At 36.5% G+C, this 16,637-nt stretch overlaps 1 protein-coding gene and 1 pseudogene across 9 annotated transcripts in view; both read left to right on the top strand.

Moving 5' to 3' along the window:
* YEATS2 (YEATS domain containing 2) overlaps nt 1–16,637 on the top strand; it is a 117,308-nt gene that overhangs the window by 49,577 nt on the left and 51,094 nt on the right. For 7 of the 9 annotated variants that reach the window (XR_011250181.1, XM_069558848.1, XM_069558884.1 and 4 more), the window contains exons 7-10: nt 887–1,048; nt 9,992–10,103; nt 13,778–13,826; nt 16,260–16,436. Coding sequence is in view for 8 of the 9 variants with exons in the window: in XM_069558848.1 (XP_069414949.1) it covers nt 887–1,048; nt 9,992–10,103; nt 13,778–13,826; nt 16,260–16,436 (500 nt within the window). In the remaining variant the exon portion in view is untranslated. Of the gene's footprint in view, nt 1–886; nt 1,049–9,991; nt 10,104–13,777; nt 13,827–16,255; nt 16,437–16,637 lie in introns of all 9 variants that reach the window. The other 2 variants (XM_069558866.1, XM_069558832.1) reach the window with 1 other exon arrangement.
* LOC138423387 (large ribosomal subunit protein eL30 pseudogene) lies at nt 6,082–6,428 on the top strand (annotated as a pseudogene).

The following is a 16,637-nucleotide window of genomic DNA, read 5'->3' as shown; positions in this document are numbered from 1 at the left end:
ATTTTGGCTTCATAAAATGAGATCATTGAGTGTTCCCTCTTCTTTTATTTTTTGGAAGAGGTTGAGGATTGGAATAAAATCTTTATCTGTTTGGTAGAATTCACCCTTTAAACCACTGGTCCTGGAATGTACTTTGTTGGGAGGTTTTTGTTTGCTGATTCAGTCTCCTTACTAGTAACTGTTCTGTTCAGATTTCTATTTCTTCACCGTTCAGTCTGGGTAGGGTGTCTATTTCTAGGTTTTATTCATTACTGCTAAGTTGTCCAGTTTGTTGATGTGCAATTGTTCTTAGTCTTTTATGATCTTTTGTGTTTGTGTGGTTATCAGTTATAACATCTCCTCTTTCATTTATAATTTTATTTGTTTGAGTCCCTCCTCTTGGTAAGTCTGTGTAAAGATAAAATTTGTCTATTTTATCTTTTCAGAAAACCAACTCTTCTTTCTTTGGCCTTTTCTGTTGTGTTTTTAGTCTTTGTTTCCACTCTGATCTTTGTTATTTCTTTCCTTTTCCTAACTTAGGGTTTAGTTTGTTTTTCTGTTTCTAGTTCCTTAGGGTATAAAATTAGGTTGTTAATTTGAGATCTTTTTTTTCTTTATGTAGGCATTTATCTCTATAAACTTCCTTCTTAGAACTGTTTTTGCTGCATCACTGCAGTTTTGGTATGCTCTATTTCCATTTTCAGATGTCTCTAGGTATTTTTTTAATTTCTCTTTTGATTTCTTTTTTTCCCTATTAATTGGTAAGTAGTATGTTGTCTACTCTTTATGTATGTGTAAATTTTCCCATTTTCTTCTTGTAATTGATTTTTAATCTTGTTTTAAGTAGTAGTTAATTGGTTTGTTAGGAACAAAGATTTCAAGTCGTCTTTTTTTCTCCCTACTCTAGGTATATACCTCCTGATAAGAGAGAAGAAAATGACCAGTCAACCCACAAGTGGATGGTATATGTCCGAGGCTCTCGTAGAGAACCCAGTATTAATCATTTTGTCAAGAAAGTTTGGTTCTTTCTTCATCCCAGCTATAAACCAAATGACCTTGTGGAAGTTAGGTGAGCACTATTTGAGTTATTAAACCTGAGAAGTACAGAATTACTGAAGTGGAAGGAAAGTGGTTTAACTCAAGAACACACCTTTGAAATTCTTGTATTATTAATAATTTATTCAGCTTTGGCTTTTAGTCACAGTATAATTTTAGCTGTGGTTCTTTATTGCAGATTTCTGTCTCACTAAACAGGTACCATCCCCACCTGTCAGGTTGTTACCATATGAATTACACCAGCTTATTTTCCTCTCCTCTGGAAATAACTTGTTTATATAGATAAATATAAAAATGTTACTGTTTTAATGATTATCAGAATATATTAGAACTTAATAAAGGATTCTGACTTTATAGAAATACTTAATGTTGTAAGTTTCCCATGATCTCACCCTCTCAGAAGTAACCTTTAATGATATTTTTTTTCTCTGTTTTTAATCTAGCAGAGCTATTGAAGTTTTTTGTTGTGATTATTTCACAAAGATGAAATGATTTTATACACACACAAATACACACATTATATATATATACACTCTTGTAAAATTTGTTTCATTTAGGTGTATTGTTCATATCTATATGTGATGTTACCTATCACACATATGTTCATTATATGAATGTATTGTAGAAGTGGTTCTGGTTTATTATCAGTGAAATCTCCTGTATCTTCAGCTTTCTTCAGAACATTCCTTTAGAGCACTCCTGACTCTGAAGTAAAACCTGACTAATTCCTGAGAACACTGTTTCTCCTGAGAAAACTTTCAAGTGGTAACTTTTGTTTTTGTTTTTGTTTTTTTTCCCTCTTACACACCATTGGTTCTAGAAATGGGTGCTTGTCTGTCTTGCTTGTATTTGTGGCTTCCAGACCAGTTTTCCCCTTCTTTTCTCTAAAAACTTCTGCTCCTTTGAAATTTTATAAGATCTGCTGCTTCTCCTTTTTGGGAGCATTTACTGATTTCCTACTCATTCCTCTTTCAAAAACAATTGTAGCACCTAGTGTGCTGATATTCTCTCTACCAGTACTCTTGCCATCACTCTTAGGACTTTGGCATGCAGATAGACAAGTCTTCCAAAACCTTGGTCTCCCAGTTCATTGATTTCCTTACTTTAATAATAATAATATGGTAGTCATATACCATGGAATCTGAGCTGAGTAAGGAGAGAAGGAGATTACATTGGGATTACATTGAGATTACATAATAGCAGTAATGGGTAGTGAAAACTGTTATGGACAAGAAATGAAAATCTCTGTGGGGGTCAAAAATAAATCTATTTCTAATAAATAGATTATAAATGGAGCTGGAAGATAGGCGTTGGTGAAAAAGTCAAATACTTGGAAATGAGATTTTGTAGCTAGTACACAACATTTATATTCTTCATATGGATATTTAGGTATATATTAATTATCAGCTGATCTGTCCTTTAATATGCACTTAATTCTCATAAAAACATGTATCTGATGCTAGATTTTGTTAATTTGATTCCTGTACTAATACTATACTATTCTAATTGTTTCGCTTAATAGAATATGCTGATCTTAGGTAGAGTATGTTCCCCTGATTATTATTATTATTCTACAATTTTTGTCTTGGTCATTCTTGAGTACATATGTTGTTCCAGGTTACTTTAGATTCTAAGTGTCGATTTATGGATTGAAATCACATTGAATTAATGATTAATTTTCATACTTTTCATGATATTGAATCTTTCTATCTTGTCTACCCAAGAGAATGAATCAGTGTAAGAGTTTTCCAGTGCAAACAAGGTTTTTTTCTTTTACTTCCTTTATTTTCTTGACGTATTTCATTTGATAGAACCTTGGAAAAGTGTTGCTGTTCTGTTTTATTCTAATGGTACAGATTGATAAAGGAGCAAGTACATTCATAGGCTCTCAGACAATAGAGTTGAAAAAACCTTGTGATTTTGTTTCAGTCTATACCTGATTCATGAAACCTTTTAGAAATACCCAGTACAGCTCATCTAGCCTCACCTAGAATTCCACTGGTGACCTAGATTTGTTTTCTTTGCTAGGAATACCATCTTCCTATTGTCTGTCTTCTTTGCTTATACACACATACATATGCTTATGTGTACACAGTGTAGCTGTCTTTCTTAAAATCTGCCGTTTATCCTTTAAGATATAACTCAGAAGTTAACTTTCTCAATGATTCCTTCTTTGCCCTACTTTCTTACAGGGGTTAAAATACAAGTAAATGATTGTTTACTTGAATTCTTGGAATAGTAACAATATTTTGTACTTTAAGATAACTTAAGATTAACAGTATTTTCTGAGTTTAGATATCCTAACTCCAAATTAGCCTATTGTTTAAGTACAGATATTTTAGTGATTTTGTTAAGAAATAGTAGGTGAGTTTAAAAAGCACTTTGTCCATAAAGATATAAATATTAATATAAAAAATATGTCTTAATGTCCAGGCAAAAAATTCCATACAGTAAAACAGCAGCAACAACAACACTGTTTTAGGAAAGCATTTTATTTAATATAAAACATGTGAATCAGTTAAAATGTATTAATCATATTTTTTTATTGCTGATGAACATCTGATTTACTAAAAGTGGGGTTAGAAGCTCATTATGTAAAACCCTAATACTTTAATGATGCAAATCAGTGCCCATGTTATTTCTCAGTTCTCATCCCAAGAATTGGACTTTGTGAAACACATGGCTTCCTTTAGGTTGTAGAAAAGTATCATGCAATAATATATGAAATTATATTTACTAAGAAATCCAATCTGTAGGTAAAGGTCACATTTATCAGATTATATTTTAAGTCTGAGGAAATCTAGGGGAGAGATCATGCCATAGCTCCTTGTCAAATTTCTCTCTTGTCTTTTACATCTAGAGTATCTTCTGTTAATTGTAAATGAACTTTGTTTTGTGCAATTTATGAGGTTTCACATTTTCTGTTTGACTCATGCCACTTTGACAGTATTCCATAATTAGCTGTGGTGCTATGTCTGACCAGTTAAGTTTTTTGCAGGTTGTAAATTAAACTATTACCACATACCTTTCCCAAGAGCATACTTTACTGTATGTTTTATTAAGTACAATACTATGATTTTTAAATAGTATTTTAAAAGAGAACCTTGCTTGTGTGTGTTTCTAGAGAAACAGTTTGTTAATGATCAACCATACCTCTGTTTTCATAGCAAGTAATGTATATAAATTTGTTATTACACTTACTAATTTACATGTATGTCTCCCTTACTAGATTCAGGACTTCTGGATGTTTGGGAATTTTTCTTGATTGTCTTTATCTAGAATCGTGCCTAGCATATAGTAAATGCTCATTTCATGTTGAGTGAATGATGAATTCGTGATGTGGGCCTTTCTGTTTGTAAGTGGCTATGTTTGTTTGGAAGTTTTTAATTATATTGAGGACTATAAAGAAAGTTGAGCACCTAAGAATTGATGCTTTCTAACTGTGGTGTTGGAGAAGACTCTTGAGAGTCCCTTGGACTGCAAGGAGATCCAACCAGTCTATCCTAAAGGAAATCAGTCCTGAATATTCATTGGAAAGACTGATGCTGAAGCTCTAATACTTTGGCCATCTGATGTAAAGAACTGACTCATTGGAAAAGACCCTGATGCTGGGAAGGATTGAAGGTGGGATGAGAAGGGGATGACAGAGGATAAGATGGTTGGATGGCATCACGGACTTGATAGACATGAGTTTGAGCAAGCTCCAGGAATTGGTGATGGACAGGGAAGCCTGGCATGCTGCAGTCCGTGGGGTCTCAAAGAGTTGGACACAACTGAGCAACTGAACTGAATTATATTGAGGAGAGTCCTAACTTCCTTTAACTTCTAACCAGTACACTTCCATATATTTTGTGACACCACACAGAATCATTATAAACTCTTTTCCATATAGCTGTTGTTCAAATATTTTGAGAGCACTGTTAGGTCTCTGCTGTTTTCCTCCAAGCCAGACATCCACATTTGTTTCAGTTGTTTATGTGACTTTGTGTTCCTCTGCCCTCCAGGTTATATTCTCTGGCACATTCCAGTTTATCTGTATTCTTAAAATATTCTCCTTAGAACTGAACTTTAAACTTCAGGTATGACAGAACATTAACCTGTGTTCTTAATTTAATTTAACTCTATGTTCTTTACGAGACTTTTAAGATATTTCTTGTGTCAAAGTATCTAGAGTAATGTGATGAGTAGGTGAGATCTTTTCAGCTGACTTGAAATTTAAGGATAATCTCTCTGAACCAAAGTGCATGTGTGTTTCCCATGCACTGTGAATCTCCTTGTCAGAGCACATTACCTGATGAAGAGCATGGGTAGATTCTGCTCCAACAAACCATCTGTTTTCCATTAAGTTCAGTTGCTATGGCCATCCTTAGCCAACTTTCTAAAAGCTGTGACTGTAAACTTTGATTTTAGGCACAAGATAGTCACTACACGTTTGCTAGGCTTAGGACTTGATACAGGGATTTCAAACATGAAGAACACATGGTTCCGGTGTTAAAATATTCCTGGCCTTTGTATGTGAGAGACTACAATGGACTAGGCCCCCAAAGGACTGTCCTAGTGAGCCTCTTCAAATTGTATCATTAAAAAAAAAACAGGATTATGGGGGTGGGGGATGGGGGCGGGCACTCTGGGCACATCTCAGATTCACTACTTAATTGCTATGTGACCTTCGGCTAGTTACTTAGCCTCACTGTATCTCAGGATGTTTCATATTGTGGTTATAAAGATTAGATTAGTTAATAGATATAAAGGGCTTAGAAGAGTAGTAGGATTATGCTAAACAATGTAAGTATTTGCTTCTGCTGCTGTTACAAGGAACAGAATGTGTTTACCCTTCAGGGTGGACAGCTTAGTGGAATGTTTTAGATTTTTTGAAGGTCCTATGGAGGAAGAATTTATTTGTGATTGCAGAAAGCATACGACTTGCAGGAAGAAAATGAAATCTTTTTTATAACAGAGCTCTTCAGAAATGTAAGCCCTTTCTTGCTCCCTGGCCATCTTGGCAGATGCTCTTGGTTGGGGACATCCTGTACCTAAGACCAGAAGATGGTGGCCGCAAAGGAAATAACAGAATCACTGGAGTCAATCAGCTCTGGGCTTCAGCTGGTTAAGAAAAGTGGAAAGTATGTGCTAGGCTATAAGCAGACTCTGAAAATGATCAGACTAGGCAAAGCAAAACTGGTCATCTTCACCAGCAATTGCCCAGCCCTGAGGAAATCTGAAATAGAGTATTATGCTGATTGGCCAAAACTGGTGTCCATCACTACAGTGGCAATAATACTGAATTGGGCACAGCATGTGGAAAATACTGCAGGGTATGCACACTGGCTATCATTGATCCAGGTGATTCTGATATCATCAGAAGCATGCCAGCACAGACTGGTGAAAAGTAAATTGTGTACAAATTTTCTTTAATAAAACTGGCCAGGCACAAAGACAGAAATATAGATCAGTGGAACAAAATAGAAAGCCCAGAGATAAATCCACACACCTATGGACACTTTATCTTTGACAAAGGAGGCAGGAATATACAACGGAGAAAAGATGATCTCTTTAACAAGTGGTGCTGGGAAAACTGGTCAACCACTTGTAAAAGAAAGAAACTAGAACACTTTCTGGAGAAGGCAATGGCAGCCCACTCCAGTACTCTTGCCTGGAAAATCCCATGGACAGAAGAGCCTGGTAGGCTGCAGTCCATGGGGTTGCTGAGGGTCAGACACGACTGAGCGACTTCACTTTCACTTTTCACTTTCATGCATTGGAGAAGGAAATGGCAGCCCACTCCAGTGTTCTTGCCTGGAGAATCCCAGGGATGGGGGAGCCTGGTGGGCTGCCGTCAGTGGGATCACACAGAGTTGGACACGACTGAAGCAACTTAGCAGCAGCAGCAGCAGAACACTAACACATGCACAAAAATAAACTCAAAATGGACTACAAATCTAAAAGTAAGACCAGAAACTATAAAACTCCTAGAGGAAAACATAGGCAGAACACTCTGACATAAGTCACAGCAGGATCCTCTATGACCCACCTCCCAGAGTAATGGAAATAAAAACAAAAATAAACAAATTGGACCTAATTAAACTTAAAAGCTTTTGCACAACAAAGGAAACTATAAGCAAGGTAAAAAAAATAACCTTCAGAATGGAAGAAAATAATAGCAAACGAAGCAACTGACAAATAATCTCAAAAATATACAAGCAGCTCAGTACCAGAAAAATAAACGATCTAATCAAAAAATGGGCCAAAGAACTAAACAGACATTTCTCCAAAGAAGACCTACAGATGGCTAACAAACACATGAAAGGATGTTCAACATCACTCATTATCAGAGAAATGCAAATCAAAACCACAATGAGGTACCATCTCATGCCAGTCAGAATAGCTGCTATCAAAAAGTCTACAAACAATAAATGCTGGAGAGGGTGCAGAGAAAAGGGAACCCTCTTACATTGTTGGTGGGAATGCAAACTAGTATAGCCACTATGGAGAACAGTGTGGAGATTCCTTAAAAAAATGGGAAATAGAACTGCCATATGACCCAGCAATCCCACTGCTGGGCATACACACTGAGGAAACCAGAATTGAAAGAGACACGTGGACCTCAGTGTTCATCGCAGCACTGTTTACAATAGCTAGGACATGGAAGCAACCTAGATGTCCATTGGCAGACAAATGGATAAGAAGTGGGGGACACATGTACAGTATTGTAAAATAACTAGTCTCCAATTAAAATAATTTAAAAAAAACTGGCCAGAGCTTATTTAAATTAAAAAAAGAAATGTAATAGGAAGTTTCATTAGATAGTGGATTTGGGGTCACTAGAAGTGATCTTAAAAGACTGGTTGGCCATTTGAATTAATTAGTTGGACAAGGAGTTATGCTTCATTCTATATTTTTAAGAAAGCCATTTTTAAAGTCCAGTACTCTGTGAGTTTTTCTTGTTGGTTATTGATACATTTCACCCTCTATGAGGAATCTGTGCTGTGCTTTGTTGCTCAGTCGTGTCTGACTCTGTGACCCCGTGGATTGTGACCCACCACACTCCTCTGTCCATGGGGGTTCTCCAGGCCAGAATACTGGAGTGGGTTGCCATGCCCCCCTCCAGGGGATCTTCCCAACCCAGGTCTCCCACATTGCGGGCGGATTCTTTATTGTCTGAGCTACCAGGGAAGTCCAAGAATACTGGAGGGTAACCTGTCCCTTCTCTAGGGGATTTTCCTGACCCAGGAATTGAACCGAGGTCTGCATTGCAGGCAAATTCTTTACCAGCTGAGCTACCAGGAAAGCCCTTGAGAATCTAGAAATACAGAATTATCTTCAAGGGAAGCAGTCCTTTTTTGTGTGAAACACATAATATCTTTTGAGGTAGAATATTCGGTAGGTGATGTCTCATCTGTTGGTAGGTCTTAGATTCCTTTTTTCCTTCCAAAAATATGGTTAAGGAGGAATTTCCTGTTAAAATCCTTGTTCCTTTTTCCTGGTTTGTCTGTCTTCTGTCTTCCTGCAGTCCTTCCTATCCATTCACTAAAGTTTAGACTATAAATGATGGAGCACAACTGATTTACTCTGTCCTTTGTAAGAGAAGTTCAGCATACAAACAGTATGATTGACGAATATTACAAGATGAATTTAGGCCATTCACTTAGCTTTACTGGAATTTAAGTGACTAAACCTGTCATCTATAGAATTTTCTTTAATTAGTCTTAAGTCCACTATGCTTCTAGGCCCCACTGTATCTCTGACTTTGGATTCCTTTTCAGACTGCTGCCTCAAGTCAACCTTCTCATTTGATCCCACGTCTCTTATTTGTCTGAATTTATGCTGACATCATGGCAGCTTCTCTTGCCATCTCAGCTGGTTTCTCCCAAAGCACTCTTGTTCCTTTGCTTTCTTTTTTCCCTAGTTTATAATACAGCTGCTCCTTTCTCTGCCTTCCAGGCTGCTGTCATACTCAGGGTTTTTCCTGCCTTAGGTTCTCCTGGTAGCCTCTGGCCTTGTGCCTGATGATTCGTATCTGTTCTTGGACTCCTCTCCAGGGTGTGTTCTTGGACTCCCTCTACCTTACTGAATTCACATCTCTCCTTAGTTTTCCAAAAGCAAATCCCACTGAAAGTCCTTTCTCCCTGCAGTCTTGGTATCCTCTCTCATTATAGTAATTCCAGACCAGTGATTCATAATGAACATTTTCACTTTAAAGCATTCTCTCTTTCCTCCATTAACTTAAACCATGTTATTCTTAAGTACATGGTTTCAATTGACCCCCATGGTTTCAATGGGGCCTCAATTACATTTTTAAACTTTTTATTATGGAAAATTCCAGACATAGACAAAGTAGAGTATATTGAATCCTCATGTACCCAACACCAATTATCAACAGCAAACCAGTCTTTTTCTCATCACTCTTCCTTTTTATTTCCTTCACAAATTAAATTTTGACTGAAAATTCTCATTAGCAATCACACATTCCTCTCTATTCACTAAAATTTTGTAAAGTCAGATAGTTTTTTTTAAGTCTTCTTAGTAGATAGCTTTAATAAATTTGTCACCTTTGGATTGAATATGGTTTATTTTGTTCTTGCCAGAGTAGAGGAATAAGTGAGTGTTTGGGGTGAGGAATGTCCCTCACAGCCTCTGTCCAGGGTTCTGGCTTTAATACTGTCAAATCACCTTAATTCCCTGTCTATGAAAATAATGACACTGGATTATATGGTGTAAGTGTCTTAGCTCTAAGTATTCAGTGGTTGAAAGTTTAATGTAGATTTGAGTTGAATTTTTTTCTTCTATAGTTTAGCAGTTTAGCAAAATTCAGCATATTGATTTAGCATCAAGTAAGGAAATATAAATAATTGTCAGAAACATGTGAAGTTCTAACTTACCCATTATGGGAAAATTTCCTTTTCTAGAATGAGAGAGTGAAAATGGACTAATAAATTTAATATCTGCTTTTCCCTAGAGAGCCTCCTTTTCACTTGACCAGAAGAGGCTGGGGTGAGTTTCCTGTCAGAGTGCAAGTTCACTTTAAGGACAGCCAGAACAAGCGGATAGATATCATACATAATCTGAAGGTATTGTAACAAAACAAAGCATTGCTCCCCTGAAATGAAGTGTCTCTTTTCACCTGCACCTGAAGTGGTAGGTTAGACCTTCTGAGAGAAGTTAACCACTTCAGATAGTGGAAGGATGATACATCTGTTTGAGTGTGTTCTGCTTACTGCTGCAGCATTTGTCCTCTAAATGTTGAGGAAAGGGTCACTTTGCAACAAACTCTGTTCTTTAAAAAGATGAGCTGGTTCAATAATCAGAAGACTTGATCTCTGATCAGAGCTCACTATTACTGTGTTACCTGGGGCTAATAGGTAAATGAAATCTTTTCCTTTTTAATCTATATTTTACTTTTTTACATCTTAATTTTCTGTAGAAAGAGGCACAAATAATAATCCTTGTCTATTTATCTCCTAAGAATAAAGATAGAAGTGAACATATTTTAGAAAATATAAAGTCCTGTGCAGGGTTGTACTACTTTTGGAATCCTTAACTGATATATCCACATGGTTTATAATGTAACCATTATAAATTTATTTTACAAAGTGTTTTCTGTACATGGGGAAACTACCATTATAGTAAGTGAAAAGCATAAATATAAAACTATATATAATATGAGGTCAACCAAGATTTTAAATAGATGGAAAAAAAACACAAATAAACTAAAAAGTTGGAGTAATTGAAGTAATGACATTGTGGACAATTTCTCCTGCCCCTTTTTTCTGTGTATGTATGTTTCTTTTCCAATTTATATAATAAGCATTTAGCATTCATAGTTGGAAGATAGAGCATTTTTGTAAATTACCCTTATGCCCCTCTCTGTAGTAGTCTCATGTACATTTTCTGTCTGTTAGATATAATCCTAATGTTGAACTCCTTCCAAAGTACCCTTACTTTGCGGTTTACCACATTATTCCCATTAATTGCTTCCAGATGAATCTGAGTACATTTTCAAAATTCCCTCTTTGTTCCCTTTGTTCTACAAATGTACCCTTTTCAACCTTAAAACCACCTGAAATTTGTCCTCCATTGTTGGTAAACAGCACTGCTAAACTTGATGTTTAAGTTATTTTCTAGAGATTACTGTAAAACAAGATTTTCTTAAAACCTCAGTGAAGAACTGAAACCAAATAAAGAGTATTTAGCCACTTTGTTCAGTAGGGCAGGATATGTTCCCACTTAGAGGAAGGTCTAAAATAGTCTTGCTTTCCCCTTAACTTATTTTAAGCACTGCACATGCCATCTTATATTGCACTGGGCTCAGCCCTGATCCCTAAAATAAAGGGAATTGTTTGCATAGTTTTTATACATATTGTATTGTCCTTATCACTTAGAGTTTCTGGTGAATGAGACAGTTTTAAAACAGCAGTATTTAAAATGTTACCAGATTTTTCTCAGATTTACTATTTATCATTTATTGATTGGCCTTGAGAACTTAAGCACCTCTGTTGTGACCATTGATCTTTATTTATACTAGAGCATCATATTTCCTGCTGTTTCTTTGTTAACTCTCAGAACCATCTTTGATTTATCCCTCTGTGTTCTAAATATTTATTCACTTGCCGACCATGACTCTTTCTTCATAATCTTTCTTATAGACTATCCTTCACCCTTCCCACTCTTCTTGGCCATTAGTCTATTCTGTCTCCGGATTAGCCTTTTTAATTCCAGTCTATCTCCATTCCCCTCAGTCCATTCTGTACACCACTGTCAGATTATTCTTCTTCAAACACGAGAACCGTTATGTTATTCCTCTCTGAGAAGCTTTGATTGAATATCTGTTATTCAAGTTTAGATTCCCCTGCCTGGGATTGGAGACTCTTCACATTTTGACTTGACATACTTCCCCTAAATTATGTCACACTAATCTGTGTGAACGTCCGGCTCCAGTCAGGTCAGTCTCTATTCATGTCCCAGAGATACTGGGGGCCTTTTTTGATGTTGTCTTTTATCCTCTTCCCTTCTCGTATGCCGGTGTGGATTCTTTCCATTCTTTAAGTTCCTGTGTAGCTTTTCTTGGTTATTAAAGTCCACAGTGATCTGTATTCTGAGATTCTGTAGTATATAACAATCTATATTTGATACTGTAATAATTATATTGCATACTAAAGACTCTGTTAAGAGTTCTGTAGCATTTAAAGTTTCCAGGATGAATTCACATATCCTGCATCCTTGAATAGTCATCTGAACCTCTCCTAGTCATCACCACGGAGCACAGTAATTCCCCAGACATTCTATTTATCTGTTTAGTAAATAAACTTTTGGAAGCTTCTTTCCTAAATTTACTTAAAACTGTGTGACCCCTGCCCCCCTCTTCTAACCTTGATCTCATTTATCATTGTTTGATTTCTGGAGTAGAACAGAACAGGATTTTGTTTTGTTTATTAAGAATTCTAAAAATGTTTATTGATAACTTTCATATCTCCTTAAATCATTCCTTCTCCAGCCTAAACCTGTTCTTGTAACATTGCTTATATGCTATGCTTTCCAGTTCTCTTGCCATTTTGATAATAGTTCTGTTTTGTCAATGTCTCTTGCAAAACAAGGTCCCACAAATAAAATATAGGCCAGTGCAGTTTACAGAGAGACTGTTATATCTGTGCTCTGGAGAACATGAAAATGGATATAGCCTTAAAATTGCCCGTATCTTTAATACAGTCACCCTATTGGTGAAGGTTTAAGCATTAAAACTCCAGATCTCTTCCGTGGGGCTACTATAAATCCACCCTGTATTGCCTTTTAAATTATGAATACTAGATCTCATGACTGAGTTGTCGTCTCTGTGTTGACTATTTAGGAGCTCAGCCAAACTTGAAATCTACCTCTTGCAAGCCTTTGTTGTTGTTTAGTCGCTAAATCGTGTCAACTCTTTTGTGACCCCATGGACTGTAGCCCTCCAGGCTTCTGTTTCCATGGTGTATCCCAGGCAAGGATACTGGAGTTGGTTGCCATTTCCTTCTCCAAGGAATCTTCCTGACCCAGGGAACAAACTCAAGTTTCCTGCATTGGCAGGCAGATTCTTTACCATTGAGCCATCAGGGACGTTCTTGCAAACTTTTAAAAGTTTACATTTACTAACCTATCCCTGGCTTCGTATTTTTCCCCTTTCCTCCCCTTCCCCTCTTCACCTCTCCCCTCCCCTCCTCACTTCATCATTTTTACCTATCGATCTTACTGTGTACGATTTATATTGGCAAGCTGCCACAAATCCTTTTTTAACTTTTAATTTAATTTAAAATATAAAATGCAAGAATATGAACATATCTTTGTATGTAATTGTAACTTTTTTGTGTATATAATTAACATTCCCTCAATGTATACTTCTTTCTCTCCTCTGAAATGAATCATCCATGATGCAAATATACTAGTAGTTATTAGTATTGCCTAAATTTTCCTTCATTTTTTCCAGAAGTGCTTAGTAAATACATGAGTATTTAATTGTGCCATCATACTGCATGTATATTTTTATAGCCTGTCTTTATAACAACTGCTTATATGTCTGAGGTTGTTTTATTTATTTTATTCAATTTTTCTCTTAGAAAATTGAGGGCTTTTATTGATGTGATAAATCAATAATTTACATTATGAAAAAGTAGATATTATGAAAGGAAGACTTGCAGTGAAAGTGTTTTAGATAAGATTGTATCCTAAGGTTTATAAGTAAGCATAGTAAAACTTAATACTCTTCTTTCAATAGCTGGACAGAACTTACACTGGCTTGCAGACTCTTGGAGCAGAGACGGTAGGTTATTTTCCTGCAGTATTATTTGGGAACAAGTATTATGAAAATTGATCTTCATTTTTAATTAGGAAAAACATGAATGCTAAATGTAAAAAAAGTTTCTCCCCCCATTTTTATTTATTTTTTTTAAATTGTGGTAAATTTACACATAAAATTTACCAACTTAATCATTTTTAAGTGTTAAGTGGTATTAAATATATTTACATTTCATGCAGCTTTCACTACCACCCATCTCCAGAGAACTCTTCATCTTGGAAAACGGAAACTACTGATTGATAATAACTCATCCTCTGCCCGCAACCCCTGGCAACCACTCTTCTACTTTCTCTGTCTATGAATTTGACTGCTCTACCATATAAGTAGAATCATACAGTGTTCTTTTGTGTGTGTGTGACTGCCATATTTCACTTAGCACAATGTTCTCAAGGCTCATACACATTGTAGCACGTCAGAATTTCCTTGTTTTTAAGGCTGCAGTCTCTCAGTCACATCCAACTCTTTGTGACCCCTGCCAGCCTCTTCTGTCCATGGGATTTTCTAGGCAAGAATACTGGAGTGGGTTGCCATTTTCTTCTCCAGGAGATCTTCTTGACCCAGGGATAGAACTCAGGTCTCCCTCATTGCAGGCAGACTCTATCGTCTGAGCCACCAGGGAATCCTTTTTTTTAAGGCTGAGTAACATTCTGTTGTCGGTATATGTCACATTTTGTTCATCCATTTATCTACCAATGAAAGCACTTGAGTAGCTTCCATTTTGGCTATTGTAAATAATGCTGCTGAGAATGTGGATCTGTCTGAGTCCCTGTGTTTAGTACTTTTGGGTGTATAACCAGAGGTGGAATTGCTGGATCAAACAGTAATTCTGTTTTTGATTTTTTGAAAAACTGCCACACTGTTTATCATAGCAGCAGCACCATTTTACCTTCCCACTAGCAGTGCATAAGCATTTCAGTTTCTCCGCATCTTTGTCTGCACTCATTGTTTTCTTTTTTTTGTATTATCCAGTAGATGTGAGGTGGTATTTCATTGTGGTTTGGGTATACATTTCTATAATGATTATTTATGTTGAGCGTCACTCAGTGGTTTTTTGGTCATTCATATATCTTCTTTAGAGAAACGTTAATTCAGATCCTCTGTCCATTTTTTAATTGGATGTTTGGTTTCGTATAGCTGATTTTTAGGAGGTCTCCATATTCTCAATATTAATCTCTCAGCAGATATTTTTTCCCATTCTGTGACTTTCCTTTTCACTCTTCATTGTGTTCCTTTGATGTGCAAAAGTTTAAAATTTTGATGTAGCCTATTTGTTTTTTATAACTGTACACTTTGTATCATACCCAAGAAATCATTGCCCAATTCAGTGTTACAATACTTTGCCTCTTTATTTTCTTCTGTGAGTTTTATTGTTTTAAGTGTTATGTTTAGGTCTTTGATCTACTTTGAGTTAATTTTTCCATATAGTATAAAGTAAGCATCTATCTTCATTCTAATGCATGTGGATCTCCAGTTTTTTCAGCACTGTTTGTTGAAAAGACTATCCTCTTCCCACTCAGTGGTCTTGACACCCTTCACAAAATAATTCAGCCATATATGTGAGAGAGATTCTTTTTAGTGTGTGAGAGTATATTCTAGCCTAATGATCTATGTGCCTGTCTTTATGCCAGTACCACACTCTTTTAATTACTATGATTTTGTAATAATATCTTTTGAAATCAGGAGGTATGAGACCTTCAATTTTGTTTTCTTACCCCATCTCCACCCCCTGCCCCCTACCCCCCACTTTTTAGTGTTCATGATATATCAGCAGTAGCCATTATGATGAGAAATAGCTAAGTTAAACCTTATTCTCTTTATGGAAATGTGCTGCGTTAGGTCAGAACATATTTATTGATCATGTACCATGTGCTAGGCACTGGTTCAAGTACTGAGGACACAAAAATCAACAAATTGAGCAGCTGCAATTTTCAAGGGGTTTTATTCTTGGTTGTGTTGAAAGTGGGGAGAAAGTATTTAGTAAACATAAATGCAGATAAGATAATTTCACTTACAAATGAGTGCTATAAAGAAGAGAATAGCTGGGAGACAAGGGAATTGCTTTTGCTAGATTAGTTAGGAAAGGCCCCTCTGAGAAGGTGACTTTTGATTGAGACCTACTGGTGAGAAAGAGGCAGTCATATGAAGATTGGAGGGGAGAGTGTTCTAAGGTACAGAAACACTAACTGGAAAGTCCCCAATTTTATGATTGGTTTCATTGAGTTGTTTATTAAGCTAGATTAGATTATATCCTGGGGTAAATCCTTTAGTTACTGAGATTGAATTATAACTAGGAATCATTTGCCACATTTCTTAGAGCACCATGTTCTGAGATGGGTTTGGGGCTTTCTGTGACATTGACGATGGATTCATGAGCCCAGTTGTTGCATGGTTATGTAGGTAGTGGATGTTGAGCTCCATCGACATTCTCTGGGAGAAGACTCCGTTTATCCTCAGTCCTCTGAGTCAGACATCTCAGATGCCCCACCATCCTTGCCTTTGACCATTCCAGCCCCCATGAAAGCATCCTCACCGATAAAGCAGTCACATGAGCCAGTACCTGATACCTCTGTGGAGAAAGGTAATATATATTTTTCCATGTATGGAAATGCATTTTACCTTGTATGGAGCATTCCTTTCCCTCACTTGATAGTGAACTGCTGTCTTCAGTGAGTTAAGAGTATATGGAAAAGAAATTTTCCGTAAGTCGGCATGCTGCTCTCCTACAGAGAGGTAGTATGAAAATAGCCAAGTCCTTACTCTTCTCAGAAATTTTTTTTCA

The sequence above is a fragment of the Ovis canadensis genome, chromosome 1 (assembly GCF_042477335.2).
Source record: "Ovis canadensis isolate MfBH-ARS-UI-01 breed Bighorn chromosome 1, ARS-UI_OviCan_v2, whole genome shotgun sequence".
Taxonomy (NCBI): domain Eukaryota; kingdom Metazoa; phylum Chordata; class Mammalia; order Artiodactyla; family Bovidae; genus Ovis; species Ovis canadensis.
This window is presented reverse-complemented; position numbering and strand designations above follow the sequence as displayed.